Here is a 16,283-nt window from a genome sequence, read left to right on the forward strand (position 1 = left end):
AACTAAGTTAATGTTTAGCTTAGCGAATGAGTACAATGAAATCGACAGTTCTCCATTTGTCCTATTGTACAGAACACGTCCCAAAGAAATGCACTAAGGGAGTGTGCAAGATGCTTTGGAGCTGACCTCAAATTACAATAAAATGTTAATACTTTGGATTTGTAATGTTCTTTCTTCAAAGAACATTTTTGTCATTCGGTGTGTCGTTTTTTGTTGTTACTGTTTGTTTTAGCTTTTTAATTCAGGCCATAAAATAGGAAATAGGAAAGAACCCAGGAAGAGACAGAGAGAAGGGAAACATTTCAGCTGTGGTCCTAGTGGAAATTCTTGGTCCTTTCCAGGACTTAGAGCCCTGTGTCCCTTTGAGGTAGATATGGCAGAGATCTTGGCGTGGTGGAAAGACATGGAAAGTACAATTAGAGGACTGAGGCAAGAGATCTGGGCCTCATTTCCTCATCTGAGGTTATAAAGACAGAATGAAGCAATGAATGGACTCATCTTCACAAGCCATTGGATGTACAGTGAAAAAGCTTCAGTCAATTAATTGAGACGTCTTCGAATTGTTCATGATTCATGTGCTGTAGTTGAGAACTGGATGATGGGGGGGGGGGCTCCAGACCTGTGAGCAGGACATGGGGGAGAGGTCTGAAGGGCGTATACCCTTAACTACTGTTATGGTTGAATTGCCTTCTCCCCACTCATTTGTCGAAGGCCTAGTGTCCCTTGTGACTATATCTGGAGACAGCAGGATACTAAAAGATTTAATGAGGTCAGTGAGGGTGGGGCCCTTATCTAACAGGACTGTGGACTTTCAAGAGAGAGCTCTGCCAAGGGAGAACAGAAGAAACCAGCTCTCCGTGAGCCATGGAAGGCTCACCCGGGTGCATCCCGCTAGCATCCTGATGGCAGTCTTCCAGCATCCAGAACCAACCGTGAGAGATAACTTTCTCTGTATACTACTTCATGATGGCTACCAGTGCCGACTAAGACAAAAAAGTCTTCCCTCAGAGCTAAATGCCCCTCCCGACCACCTCCACCACCTGGCTTTTGCTCAGCACTTCCACCCGTCGTCCTTGTCGTCGTCTCATTTTTAATTCATAACCGTGAGAGCTGGAATTGGCAAGATTTATTTTTAAATGAAGAAATTAAGACTAAGAAAGACTAAATGACTGGAAGTCAGACTGAAGGAGCAAACCAGGACCTGAGTTGCCCCAGACAACAGCCAGAGTCAGTCCTAAGTCGATACCAAATTCTGAGGGTAGAAAGATGAATGTGGTTTAGGTGTAGGGAGGGCACAGGCAGGTCAGGAAAAGAAACACGTGAACAACTGATCGCAGAGATGTCTTCTGGGGGTGAATTGATTCACCAAGTATGAGGGGCGGTCAGTTCTGGTGGAGAGAGCAGAGAAATACATCTTTGAAGGGAGCCGTGAGTGTTGCTGAAGTTAAAAGCTACCTGGAGAGAAGGGCAGATAGAGCTCAGATGCCGTTGGAGATAGGCTCTCCATTCCCCTGCCAGAGATTCTGCTGGCCTCCCATGGGCTCTGGTCAACTGGGAGAATTAAACTTAGAGAGCAAGGCAGAGTCCTAAAGGAGCTGTGTCCCTAAGGAAACAATAGGAAACTCTTCAATTAGGCTCATATTCACACTTGTATAGTAAATTGCCTTTGTTTGTTAGACCTGGGGGGGGGGGGAGGGCTCTCATAAGGATACATTTATTACAGCTCTACCCGTTTGTAAGTAAATGAAACATGCCTTAATTAAAAGGTTAAAAGCTGTACACCATTGGCTAGCAAGGTCCTGCCCCTTGGTCAGTGTTTTTTTTATCAGAATCCCTGCTCTCCAGAGGCACAGAGTTCCTGGACTGAGGACGTGATCATCCCTAGCAATAGGAATGCAGATAATGACCTTCATTAATGAAGGAACAAACATCTGTCCCCTTTCGGGAGCTACAGTACAAGTTCTTACTGTTAGAGTCGGGTGGGAAGATTCGCCTATCTTCTGTGTTCTTTGTGGGTGCAATTTGCATACTTGTGTTTATCACGGCTTTCATCCACTCTAGTTTTCGAGGATTTATCACATCGAAAGGCTCAAATACCCTCTCTAGGGGAGGGACTACAGGTTCTGAGAGACATAGGCCCAGCAGGGATGTTTGTACTTTAGAGCCCCTCTCCCAGAAACTGAGTTCCCCCGGCCTGCCCACCTCCCCTGGGTACTCATTCTGAGTACCCAGGCCAACAGCCAATTTAAGGTCTGGCTCGGGGATTTGAGCTTCTCCCTGCCTGGCACTGAATGAACACCACCACCTCCACCTCACTGGAGACCTCATTAGGACTTGAACTCTGGTCTTTGTTCCTTCCCAGCGGGTTCTTTTCAGAGGAAAAGGTGGGAAGAGGAGGGGGGTCAGGTAAGCCCACAGCTCCCAGAGCAGCAGGAGTCCAACAGCCTCTGAGATCCGGAAAGTAAGTAAACAAGCAATTACTGGAGAGAGAGACACGAAAGCAGCAACCGGGGAAGCAGCTTAGCTAATTCGATTCTACTCCCTGCAGGAGAGGACAGCGCCTTCCTCAAGCCCTCCTCCTACCCAGCTTCTTGGGGCTAATTCCAGCAGCCTCTGTCTGCCTTTCAAGTGAAATTCCACCCCTAGCACCAGTGGGACCCCAGGAGTAAGAGGAAGACCGTTATCAAGACTGAATTCTTGGCTTGACCATCGTCCCCACTGCTCTTTGTTGTAAGGAGAAAGAATACAGTTGAAGAAGAGGGAGCTGTAAGCTGGGGGCCTTTGGATCTCTTTGCCAGAGAGGAGCTAAGAAAGGAGGTGACTCAGAACGCACTTCTCAGAACCTGCAGTGGGAACCCAGCTGGGCTGCAGGAAGTATGGGGTGGGGAGTGAAAGAACCCCCACATTTACTCCCCCCTTTTAGCTCCAAGCAGCCTCCTGCCTGCTGCTAGTAGGCTAGTCTCCGGTTAATTCACTTCCTCTGCTTCTGCTGACACGAGTGCTGATCTTGTCACAGAAAGGCCTCCACACAGATAAGGCTGGGCTCCTGCCATTACTAACTTCAAAGACTTGATCAATTAGTAGAGTTTCAAAGGACAGGTTAAAAAATTTCCAGACGTTGTAGCATGTCTGTGAATAACAATACAGGGCAACATACAGTAGATTCCACTGCTGGTTTTGGTCCCAATAATTTCTCACCTGGGCTTTTTCCTCTTTAAAAAAAAAGTATCAAAATTGGCTCCGAGCTTGAGGATCTGCAATTGGTTCCCCAAACCCACCTGGTAGAATGAAGAATGGATTCTCATTGACCTTCCCATCCTTGCTTCGACATAGCCACATTCACACACAAACTTAAATGTAATACCCATTTTAAATACATAAACGGGTTTCAGGTTGCTGCCAAAGTCCTGATCCTCCTGCCTCCACCTCCCGTGCTCGGATTACAAACCACCACACCCAGTTTCTCAACTGGATTACTGCCCGAAGCCTTCTAGCTGCCCCTTTCTGCCACAGACTTTTCTCTTCGCCCCTGTTCTAACTTCTGTTTCAGGCAGTGTTAGACCTAGATGTGTATCCAGCTGGATTCTACTCTTTCTCAAAAGCCTTCCTTGGCGCCCAAGGCCACTTGTTTTCAGGCAAGCATTCCACCATCTTTTAAGATGAAACCAATACTTCCCATCTGGCACACATAGCCTTTTGTAGTCTGATCATTCTTAATCCATGAGTCTATGTCTGACCCTTCATGAATGAAGCAGTTAAGGCACACAGACAGCCATAACTCTCCTGGCCTCAGGACCTTTGCACATGCCACTCCTATCAGTCTGAAATGATTTTCCTCATATTCCCAACTTAGCTGATTCCATCTGGAAATCAGTTTAAAAATCAAATAACCTCCCCTCCTTAGCACTCTCTCTGGGTTAAGCTTCCCTCATCATTCCCAAATCATTATTGTAGGTGTTACACAATATATCACAGCTCTGGCAGGAGAAGTATCCTAGCAGTCAGGAGTCAAGGAAAACCACAGTCATGCTGCACAAGAAACCTCACACGAGAGATTTCCTGGGAAAGACCTAAGACAGTGGCTGCCTCAGTGAGAAGCAGCAGAGACCGGAACAGGCTTATATAGGGTTTCCTGGGGGTGGAGCTTTCCAGGGTGGTGATTGGTGGGATTTCAAGTTCTGAGCCTGAAGCAAGCCCAAAGATTGGTGGGCTTTTGAGTTAGGCGATTGATGGGTTTTCGGACTCAGGGATTGGTGGGGCTTTGAGATCAGGGATTGATGGGGTTTGGTGAGTTTTCAGACTGTAAATGAGCTCAGACTTTTTACCCTACAATTAGAGTATTCCATCTGAATTATAATGATCAATGTCTCCATCCTTTTCCTTAGTGTCAGTCACCAAGTTCTTTCTTCATCTTTGTACCCAGCTCCCTCATAGACTAAGCAGTGATGGCTGAAGAGGAGGCTCACCAACAGGCAGAAGGGTTCATAGAGGGCATGGGGTATCAGGAACTGATAACATCACCAAATTAGATTGTAAGATGAGTAACCTCTTAGTTACCAGGTAGAGCTAGGGGAAAACAACAGATTGACCTGAGTGTTCAAAGTCAAGGGCAGTGATGGCAGAAACTGAAAAGCAGGCATGGGAGTGAGCTACAGTGTAGACACAAGGCTGTATGTTTAACAAGCGTTCAGATGTGTTCACCAGCGGAATGAGAGGGCAGAGGCAAACTTTGTTGTCCTGGTACTTCGAAGGGATATGAGTAGGAGAACCAGACACAATCCAGAAGGCCCTGGATGCAGACAGTAGGATCTGGGAGTGGAGATAGATGATCTGTTTGTTTATAGCAATCGTTTCAGCTAATTACAGCAGAAAGCAAACAGACTGGAGGTATTTTGAGCTCTAGGTTTCATTTTTGTCCCTGGGTGGCCTAGGCAAATGCGGACAGCTAGGACCTCACCTTAGCTTTCTGAAACGCTGGGGCAGGAGTCTAACAAAGATGCTGGTTTGTACATTTCTGTCATAGTTTTAACAGGAAATGATCCAGACACCACGTGGAGCCATTCCTTCGTTTATGTTTTTGCCCCGTGCTCTGGAGAACTTTGCTGTTTCTCAGCTCTGCGAGGCTTCTCTCACACACTCTGCAGTTCAGTTACCTTTTCCTACTTTTCCTACTTCTCACATTCTCCCTGTTTTCTGACTCTGAGCCTATTTTAGTCTTCTGTGTCTCTTGAAATCATCACAGACATCTGTCTCTCTTGCCTTCCCCATCCGTCCCCCACTCTCCCACACTCCTTTCCTCTCTCCTTCCAGTTGCCTTAACTGACCTAACGCTGCTTGGCTCTCCTCCTTTCCTCTTGATATCCGGAACCTCTTCGTCAGACGTGTCCCAACCTGCCTGCAGCCTCCGACTAATCCTCTGTCACACTGAAAGAAGGATGAGGTCAGACTGAGGGGTGGAAGGAGAAATTTTTCATTCATAACTGCTTTTCCAAATAGGAGCACTTAATGTGTACATGCTCACGTGTGCACATACAAAGTGTGCATATGTGTGCTTTCTGCAGGTGTTTTCTAACAAACCATACCTTCTTCATGGAATATACTTGCATTCCAATGTCTTAAACACCTAGTGTACACAGGCGTTGGTACATCAGAAATGTCTCTCTTTAAGCATGGTAGTGGTGACACTAGGGCTTCGGGAAGCCATCCTTTTATTTCCTGACTCCTACAGCAGTTTGGCTTGTTACCTTGCCAACTGATAGGTTAGAGTTAACACTGCAAGGGTCCTTGTCGATTGGGAGTGAAGAGGAGATAGTAGGCTGAAACTAACAAGGTCCCCAGAGTAATTTATTAGTGTCTCTGGTATTTTACAGAATAGAAGGTGCTCCCACTAAAAGATGCATATTTAGGGGATATATATATATATGTATGAATACATGTACATATGTATATATGTCCAAACCCCATTACCACCCCCCCAGCATTGCTGTTCCTGCCCCTGTACGCAGGCATTTTTTTTCTTTTTTCTTTGTTTCCTTTTCTTTTTTTTTTTTTTTTGTGTGTGGGGGGCTTCTCTGTGTAGCCCTAGCTGTCCTGGAACTAGCTGTGTAGACAAGGCTGGCCTCGAACTCACAGAGATCTGCCTGCCTCTGTCTCCTACCTGCTGGAGTTAAAGGCCTGTGACACCACTACCCAGCAGATGCAGGCCCTTTCAGTTGACCTCAGCTCCTTTCTGCCATCTTGTTTCTCATTTGCTTTTATGCCAGCTCAGGGGAAGAAGAAAGTCATACTCAGAGCCTCCACAGCTGTCCCTTCACATGGGCTCTAACCTCACGTCTCTCTCGCATCTTCTACCAGCACCTGTTCCATTTCACCCACGACGGGCTTTGGCTCGGTGAAATTCTCTCTGTCCTTGTTTTCCATGGTCTTTTCTGTTGTCACCTCCTTTGGCAGTAAGTACCATGGCTCTCCTCCCTGTTCCCTTTGATGGTGCCTCTTCTGGCCGCAGCCCGCTTCTAGGCTCCCTCCACCCCAGATCTTAGCTTTTGGCTCTTCCTTTTTCCTGGAGTTTCTTTTTCTTTAAAACATGTAACACTTCCCAGCCTTGTGAGCTACCCTTGAACAGGGGCCATGCTAGCTGATCTCTCTAGTATTCCAATCTAGTCTGTGTGCTGGCAACATGAGTGAGATACTTTACTCCCATAGCTAGGAGGAGCATCTCTAAACTTGACCACAGCCCCCTTGGGAAGACATAGAAAGGTCCAGAAGCCTGAAGAAATGTTTTTCAAATTGTAAATCATTCCATATGGCCGGAGGCAGTCTGTGAAGGGAGGAATGGCAAGGGGGAGCTAGGCCTCCAGTAACCTAAAGCTGAGGAACTCACATCTGATTGTGAGGGTGGTAGAAATAGCTTTTTGTTTTTTTTTTTTCTGTTTTTGTTTTTATTTCTGTGTCTTTTGCTTAATATCCACTTTAATTTGTTTTGTTTAGTTTTGGTTGGTTGGTTAGTTTTTGGTTTTTTAAAGACAGGGTTTCCCTGTGTAACTATGGCTGTCCTGGAACTTGCTCTGTAGACCAGGCTGGCCTCGAGCTCAGAGATCTGCCTGTCTCGGCCTCCCAAGTGCTGAGATTAAAGGTGTGTGCCTTCATAAGTGTATTTTTCTTGACAGTTTACTTTTTAATCACAACTATAAAGCAAACACACACACCATAAATAGAAACCAAGAGAAATGAGCTACTTCCTGAATTGAGTCACATTCTTCAGTTTCTGGTTCCTCATCTTGTCCTCAGAAGGGTCTCGTGGCAGCCGGTGAAGGTGACTTTGAGTACTTCTTTTGAGTCATCACCATACTACTCAAGATGAACACTCTGCTTGTGACCTCATTTATTCTGTCCAGCCTCAGATGCAACTCTCTCTTCTCTCATTGAGGAATCCCAAGAGCAGCAGGCTCTGCACTGGGAAGCCAGATGCCTGATGCTGAGATGAGGGAAGGCTGTGAAGCAGACAGCTGGGCCAGCCCACACCAGAATCGCCCACACCAAACTTGCCCACACGCCACATCTTTACAGCTGTTCTCACCGTGCCACAAAGCGAGCACCCCTTAAAAGAGTCTGGAGACGGAACTTAGAGGACAACCACAGAAATTGTAGGACAATAACCTCCTCCCAGTCCCCGTCCCAAGTCCCTCAGCTCCAGCTTCTTTGCTTTTAGTAATTTCTCCCATGGCCGTAAAAATAAAAGTCACTCTAGTCTCTAAAGTAGGTCACGTTGTGGGGGAAGGGAACGGCTGAGTGCAGATGTCAAGGAATTTTCACCCTTTTCCAAACCAAAAATAAAACTTGGAAACTGTCTGAAGAAAAGGAGAGGTAGAGCTGAAGAAAAGCCAGGGAGAAGAAGGTGGGCGGGGTGTGCTTGCCCTAAATTCCCTTGGCCGCCAGCAGACCTCATGCAGAGAGCTTGACTCAGTGGCCGTTCCTCACGTGACTGCCCACTCCCCACAACCCTGGGTCCACAGGCCTCCAGCTCACTTCCCGCTGGCAGGACTCTGGTACTGATGTAAATAACGGCTCCCCTCTCCCAATCCTAGCCACTCTCCCTGTAAAAAGGCCTCTATTGATCAGAGGGGGAGACAAGGCAAAGAGGCATTTTGGATTTCCCCATCCAAGTGGTTCTGAGATTCATTATCTGTGCTATAAAGCAGCACGTGCAGTCCCAGCAAAGGCTGGGGGAGGGGCTGAGGGAGGGCTGGGGGAGAGGCTGGGGGAGGGCTGGGGGAGAGGTTGGGGGAGACACTGGGGGGAGAGGCTGGGGGAGAGGCTGTCGAGTCCACGTGTGGGCTCCCTGGCTTTGCCTCTCCTTTCCAGCATCTGGCCACCAGCCAAGCTGGCTTTCAGCTGCTGCTCCTGTTTCCAGAGAGTAGACTCCCCTACCCACCCTTGCTATTATGCAGGGACTGAGGGATCCGGTGAGGCACAGAGAGAGGATGACAACTTGCAGCCAACACAGCTGTGGCTTGATCTCCAGTGTCTAGAGTTTGGGGAGACTTTACAAGTTTCATGGTCAGGAAATATTAATCTTCACTCTTCTTAGTAGGTTGTCATATTTCCTAATCGTGGGCTCTCCTTCCCTGAGCAGTCAGACTCTTTCTCAAACAGTAGGTGAGGACCATCACAGGAGAGCGCAATGTCTTAGAAAGACCAGATAGACAAAAGGAGGAGAGCCACCCATAGCACAGTTGCAACCATCTGTGCTGTGAAGGTCAAGACCCTACTGGCAGTTAGTAGCAACCAGGAGAAGCCCTGGTGGATGGTTATCTAGGATGCAAGAAGAGATTTAAATGAAGAGAAGCCTGAGGCATCTTCTACCTTAGTTTGGAGTCCAAGGAACACTGGTTTGCAGAGTACAAGAGAATGGTTTGGTTTGGTTTGCTCTTGCTTTTGCTTTCCCTGTTACCTCAGAACAAACAAGCTCCCCCACCCCCCCACCCCAACCCCCCAGCTGGTGCCTTGGTAAGGCAGGGGGCTGAGAGAGGTGTGTGGGGAGGGAAGAAGACTAAGCAGGTGGAACAGGACTTTCAGCATACTCCTGTGTACTCAAAAACCCTGAAAGAAGCCTAGCCTTAGAGGCTTGGAAGCCTGGCAGAGGTCCAGCTGATAGGAAGAAAGCAGAGCTGGAGCCAGGTTAAACTTGGTTAAAGGAGTCAGGAAGGGAAAAGGGATTCTTGCCTTCCTCCTCTAAGTTAGAGGTGTGGCTTATGACACAGGCCTTGGCAGCTAAGTCTCAAAACATAGAGAAAATGCTTAGTCTAGGCTTACCCACAAGCATCCCAGACAGAGCCTGCACCTTAGTCACCTGCTGGGGATGGCTCAGTGGTAGGTGCTAGTGAAGGCCACTTGTTCTTCCTTCAGCTTCCACAAGCCAGCCGACAGCCAGTACCGTTCACCGCTGTCTCTAAGTAGGCAGCCATCCAGTAGTGGAGATGGCTGTGGAGCTAAAGAGGGGGAGAGAGGCCCTTTCAGGAATGCAGTCCCTAGAGGCTTCCCCTTCTCTGCCTGTAGGATTCCAAAGGCCTGAGACAAACCCCAGGACGCAGTCCAGCAAAGATGACTTGGGTTCTATATCCCTCTGGGACAGAGAAATTGCTAGAGAGGCTTTTTTTATTTTTAAAAATGCCATTCCCACTGGGGGAGGGGGTGGCACACACGGGGAAACACAGGGTCGGGAAGGAGGCATTCCACGAGGCATGTATATTTTACACTACGCTTTCCTTACACTGTACTTTCTCTATTGTACCCTTAAGAAATGTTACTGAGAAAGTCCAAGGGCATGAGCTAAGATGGAAGAGATTCCTAGCGTCAACTCTACTTCTGCTGTTCTTCCTCCCAAACCTTTCCACAGGGTAGAACTTTTAATTTGAACAACAGTTCAAAGGCTGAGAGACGAAGTGCTCATTACTGGACAGAGTGCCAGGAATGCTGCGAAGCCAACCTCACTCCCCACTGCAGCACCGCACCTCACAGTGAAGGCTCCTTTCATAGTCGCGGAAGGTTGGATCAGCATTTCTTTTCATCTCATCTTCTTTTAGGAACTGCTGGGATAAAAGGGAGTCTAGGAGAATGAAAATTTCACAAACAGGACAAGAATAAAATATTTAGGGCAAAAGACCAGAAGTCCTTTGGATATTCAGTGAACTAACTCTACTAAAAAAATAAAATAAAATAATGACTATAAAGGAAAAAAAATCCTGTCAAACTCCATGCCACAGTGTGAGGCTTTAGACCATAGCACTCTGGCTCTGAGCCACATCGGCACACCAAGGAAGCTGGAGAGATCCAGGTTAACCCAAGGATGCCATGGGGGCAGATCTGTCATTAACTTCATTCCCAGTACTAACATCTTTTATTCTGAGTGTTCCACCAAAGAAGTTAAAAGACCCAATCCCCAAGTCCCCGATCCTAAAATCGAATCTATCATCAATTAAAGGCAGGGAAAGCAGTTAGAAGTCACAGAGAGAACCAAGGCATTGGAACAGCACTTCAAGTGTCCCATCATTAATGCCCTCCCACACCCCACCCCCAAAGGATGGTTTCTCAAAGTGGCATGGCTGGAAAGTGCTAAACTGAATTCTATCACCTTCACTCTCTGGTCATGGGATTGATTGGTTGATTGATTGATTGATTGATTGATTTAATGAGACTCTACTTTATGTAGCTCTGGTTGCCCTAAAACTTGCTAGGTATATCAATCAGACTGGCCTCAGACTCTCAGAGATCTGCCTGTCTCTGCCTCTTGAATACTGGGATTAAAAGCCAAAGATGTCTTTAAGCATCTAGCTTTTGCATCGCTGTCAGAAGTTTTCGGCTTGGGGGTCCGGCTCAGTGGTAGAATGACCATCTAACATGTTGGGGTGGGGGTGCTGAATTCAGTTTCTAATGCTAGAATGGTTAATTTAATGAAGAGAATGGAGACGCTCCCAATGTGGTCCTGCTCCGGAAAGGTTAGACACTGTCTTTAGTCATACTATATCTTACTCAGTTACAATAAGCCTACTTGTGCCTCAAGATGTCCAGACCTATTGACAAGCATGGCTTTAGAAACATTCTAGGCCAAGCACTTAGAGCCAAGCATGGCTCTATGGTGTTCTTTGTCTGTTTTCCTTTACTCGTCACTGAAAGCACTTGTGTGTGAACAAGAACTTTGTCCTTTTATGAGTTTTCACTCCTGTTTACTCTTCCCTGAATATAGAGCAGATACCATCCAAGAAAGCCACAGGGTTGGTGTGAGATAGACACGGCGACCAACTCTACTGGTAGAGCAGAGCTTCATGCCTGCAAGTGTGTCCAGAGAAACAGAGACTTAAAAACTCATATTTGCTGACAGGATTGTTTAAAAATAGAAACCTCCTTCTTCTTCCCTACAAATGCACACAATTCTTTTTGCCACAGCATCTGATTTACACACACACACCTCACTTCTATAGCAACAATAACAGTTGAGGTACTTGTTTGGGGCCTGAGAAAAGGTCTGTATGTAGGCAGGTTTGGCTTCAAACTGGGGAACCTCCTGCTTCACCTTCCGGAATGCTGGGGACTACCTGCAGGCGGTACCTTGCTGCCCTTAGGAAGTACTTTCTAAGACCATTAACTCAGTAATTTTCACAACTCGATGAGGTAAGTACAGCTATCCTAATTTTACACTTGAAAACAACCACAACAACGAAGAAGCAGAGTTGAAGCAACATGAAGTCCTCAGAGCAAAGAGTCAGGACTAAGGCAGGAAAATGCAGGCAAATCTGGCTTCAGAGCTCATGCTATTGTAACATTCAGTCCATGCTACACAAAGAAGTAAAACCTTTTTCCAATTTACTTCTCGAAATTAAGCAGACACATGGTCCCATGGTTCCTTTTGGCAGGCAACTGAGGATGCAGAGGGGCCTTAGTCACATCTAAAACAAACATACAGCTCTCTTCACACCAAATGTGACCCCCTTCAAATATAAAGCACACCGAGACAGGTCTTCAAGCATAACTGTGTTCTAGTAACTAACAGGAAATGGTTTCAGAATGAAGGCCCTGGACACCTTCAGTTTAAGATCCACTTAATGGATCTTTAGTAGTTATAATAGAGCTTAAGTAGCTAATTTCTGAAAGAAAACAAGACAATTGAGTAACAATCTGATTAAAGCATGTTTTATTCTATGTATTATTATTCTATGTATTATGTACATGATTATGGTGATGGAGTAGAAAAGTAACAGCTCCCTTGCTTAAAAAACCAGCCATATCTTACAGAAAGAGCAAAGCAATGGCCTAGTCAACTAATATAGTTCATATAATTAGAGCTTAAGCTATGGCCAAAGAGCATATTTCATATGCTCCTTTTGTCTAAAGGCTATATAGCCCTTTCCCTCTTTCCTCATTTCTGTTTCTTAAGCATTCTTCTTAGAAACTGGTGGCATCTTTTCAAGTACTAGCAATTATATTTAAAACTTAAGTGTCTAATTGGTTTGCTCCTAAGAGAGTACCTCTTAAGTACTGAACATTTTGCCTTAGACAAAACGGTCTCTTTAAATTGCCTTGGCTGTCATCTGTTTAGCATGACCAAAACCACTTATGTCATCATGTAGGTGACAAGAGCAAATCAGGAAGTTCTGCTACATGAGAATTAAATTTAGCCAACCTCCCTCGGTCTCCTTCCTTCTCTGGTTTGATACACATAATTTCACTTTCAGAGCTTTTTACTTTCTACAACTAAAGTCAAATGTCAACCTTGACATATATTGGGCCACAGTGATGGATCTAAACATTTAGACAAGTCGGTTTCATCGGTTTCTTCATGTTTGGTCCTAGTAAGACCTCTGAAGCTGCTATCTAACCCCCACCCACCCCAATTCAAATCTAAAAATTGATCTACCATCTATACATTACCAGACCTATTTTGGAAACAAAGTTTTGGTGGAAATATTTGATATTGGAAAGGCTGCAAAATTTGGCTTTTAATATTATTTAATATTAGAGATTCCCATCAGATCAAACTATAGAAAACCAAACTGGTCTGTCATGACTGAAGAGAAAATTGTAGTGGCAAGTCTCAAACTGACAGTCATTGATACCAGTATCCATGGATGGGGATGTTCGTGAAAACAAAAAACCAAAACCAAACCCTTAAACGTGTCTTTCTTGCTACTTATTCAAGTCAGCCAACACTGTCCCTCGCCTGTGAATGGCTGATATTAAGAACCACACCTTCCATTTCCCAGCCTGGTTGCCCCTCCCCGCCACCTTGTTGGAAACCCAGACAAGTGATTACATACATACAAACAGGCAGTGGAGTTGCTTCAAAATATTTAATACGTGTTAGACACGTAAAGTTACATTTTTATACAAAAATCAATACAGAGAAGGAGAAAATACTGTACAAAAACCTTATCAGCTCCCCCAACCTTTATACAACAAAGACTGGAGTCACCTTATCTACAAAGCCATAAGGTCCTTCCACTTAGAGCTCGTCTGTAAACTTTGTTTCATTAAACACTTTTTAAAAGCACTGTGTAGTAAGTTCTGAGCTAGAGCTTTTAAAAAATATATCTTTTCTCTATAAACTCCGTATTTCCAAGCTTGAACTCTTCTGTGAAGTTCAGCAAGCTTTTTTTCCCCTGTGGGGAATTGAAGGTCCCTTAATGTTCTGCTTTCCCAGAGTAATCACAGGGTAGAAGCGCTTCTTCTGTGCCAGAGAAAGGATGGGGAGGGAGAAAAATAATACAAGTCTCTACTCCAGACGAACTCCCTCTAGTCTGAGGAAATCCTGTGAGAAAACGCCACTCCGCGCCCCGGTGCGGTCGTAGCTTTCATGAGAGAGAGGTGTGTGTAAAGTCCCTCTCTCCCCCAAGATCGAACGGGGAACTCCCCTTCCTCGAGCCTTTCTGCAGCTTCCTTTTCTGTGCTGCTGGCAGAGGAAAGTCCCTGTCTGCACCCCCAAAGTCTCAAGCCCCGGGGAAGGGGTGGTGCATTCCAGAATCACAGAACAGTCTCAACACAAGACAAACTTACACACGGACACACACAGATACAAAAGTTAACGATCGATCGTCCTCTTCCAATAAGCCTCCAACTCTAGGTCTCAGGATGAGACTCGAGAGCCACGGCCCAGCCGGGCTGCCCCTTCTGGGGCGATGTGCTGCCCGGCAGCAACCAGTCTCCCCTACGCGCCCAGCGCCTACGGTCTCGGCTCGTCCTCGCGGCCGGGAGAGGCCCCGGCCGCACTTCGGGGACTCCCGCTGCTCAAGCTCCAGCCACTCGGGTCCCGGGGGCTCAGAAGGCCACGATGGCTGTGCTCCAGGGGCTCATGTCTCTCAGCACCGGCTTGTCGCAGCAGATCTGCCCCGGCTCGGCGGCTTCCGGGCCGCCCTCCTCCGCCTCCTCTTCCTCTCGGCCGCCTGCGGGGCTTTTCCGTAGGAGTCCCGAGAAGCTAGACCCGAAGATGCTGATGAGGTTTGCCACGTTCCCGGTCTCCATCTCCTCGTCGGTGTCGTCCTCGCCGGTGACTGGCTGCTCCTCCGAGTTCCGGCGCGGCTTCTTGAGAGGGGTAGAGCCGGGTGCCGAGCAGCTCGCGCGGCCGCCACCCACTCCCGCTGCGCCACGCTTCCTGGGACACGGGGCGGGTGGCGCGGGGGACCCGTCCTCGGAGGACCGCTCCTCCACGGCCGGGGGACAGCCGCACGGGCGGCGCACTGCCCGGGGCCCCTCGGGGCACGCGTCCGAGCCACCTCCTGAAGACGCCGCGCGCGGACGCTCCACGCGGCCCCAAGCAGCTGCCGCCGAGTCCTCCTCTCCGCCCCGGAGAGCTTCCCCCGATCCGGCCACCGCGGCCACCGGTTCTGAGCTTCCCGCTCCGGGCGTGTGGCACACGGAGGGACGCTGAGGCTGAGGCTGCGGCTGAGGCTCGGGCTCCGGCCAGGCGGCACGGGCGACCGGCGGGGGCGGCTCTCCCCAGCCGGAGGGTGGCCCGGCTACAGGCTCTCCAGGCTGCTGAGGCGGCGGCACCGCCGGGGTCCCCGCAGGGCCAGCCAGGTAGAGGCCAGGGCAGGGGTCACTCAGGTAGACTTGGCGGGCGCTGCGCAGCACCAACGACACCAAGAGGTTCTTGTGCAGCTTGATGCCGCCGCGCTGGACCCGCGAGTTGTAGATCTTGCCCAGGGAGATGCTGACGATGCGGTGAGCCTCCAGCTTGAACTCCATCCTGCCTTCGCTTCCAGACGATAGGGTGAACGCCTGCTTGCCTTCTGAAGCTGCGAGAGGAGCTGTAGGCGGGATCAGGTCTTCCTCTGTGGTTGTACCCTCGGCGTCTGAAAGCTCGGTGGAGAAAAGACCTGGTGACGCGTAGTCCCCCTCCGCCGCTTCCCTTCAGACAACAGAACCGTTCTGAGCCGGACTCTAAACTGAGCGCTGCGGGGCCACACTGCACCTTATATATGCTCCTCGAACGCCAATCACAAAGCGCCGCTAACCGTTCTGGGCGGGCAGATGTGCCTCGTGCTCCGCCCCCGACCAATCAGAGGCAGAGGAGGGGCCCCAGGGCCTGTTCAAACGTTAGTCCCGCGGAGCAAGCTCTTAAAGGGGGAGATTGCAGGCAGCCCATTGATCATGTGCGGTGGGATTTGTGTTCAGAGGCGTTGATAGAGGAGAACGAGGCCCACAGAACTGTATGTAGTAAGGGATTCCGCTTTGTGATGTACCTTAGCACACTGACTGGAACTTTCATTCGTTTAGTGTGCTGGAATCTACTGCACAATAAAATTCAGTTCCTTTCATACACAATTTCCAGCTGCTCATAGCTGTTTCAGCTGTAATTTCTGGTCATTCTTGGCAGAAATGGAAGCGATGACAATATATGACAACTAGCACGATATATTTGAGATATTATGTTGGAGTTAGCCCCTTTCCCATTAGCGTTATACTCAGCATTTAACTACAAACAAAAGGGAACGTTCTAGAAATACCCAAGCTTCTGCCTTATGAAGGAACAGAATTCAGGTACAACGTTGTTTGTTCTCACCTAAAGCTGGCATCTTTCATTTCGTTCCCCAGATTCTCAGTTATCACATATTTTAAATGGAAGATGTTACCTATTTCTCCACAATGGTTTTCTTTGTTTGTCTGTTTGTTTAATACCCCCCCCCCACACACACACACAATAAGTAACTGATCTATTTTGGGGGAAATCTAGTAAGTTCTAAAAATACAAATAAGTTCTGGTTTCCCATGTTGATTATGTAAATTGTTTTTTG

The 16,283-nt window shown here is 47.7% G+C and overlaps 1 protein-coding gene across 1 annotated transcript; it reads right to left on the reverse strand.

The window, feature by feature from the left end:
• Positions 1-12,170: 12,170 nt before the first annotated feature.
• Ier5 (immediate early response 5) lies at positions 12,171-15,440 on the reverse strand. The gene has a single exon (NM_010500.2). It carries the CDS (start codon positions 15,232-15,234, stop codon positions 14,308-14,310), a length of 927 nt encoding a protein of 308 aa, NP_034630.1. The 5' UTR covers positions 15,235-15,440; the 3' UTR covers positions 12,171-14,307.
• Positions 15,441-16,283: the final 843 nt, after the last annotated feature.

Source organism: Mus musculus, chromosome 1, assembly GCF_000001635.26.
Source record: "Mus musculus strain C57BL/6J chromosome 1, GRCm38.p6 C57BL/6J".
In the NCBI taxonomy this organism is placed as follows: Eukaryota; Metazoa; Chordata; class Mammalia; order Rodentia; family Muridae; genus Mus; species Mus musculus.

Excerpts from the sequence above, each read along its gene's own strand:
- Ier5 (NM_010500.2), bottom strand. The coding sequence starts at position 15,234 with ATGGAGTTCAAGCTGGAGGCTCACCGCATCGTCAGCATCTCCCTGGGC.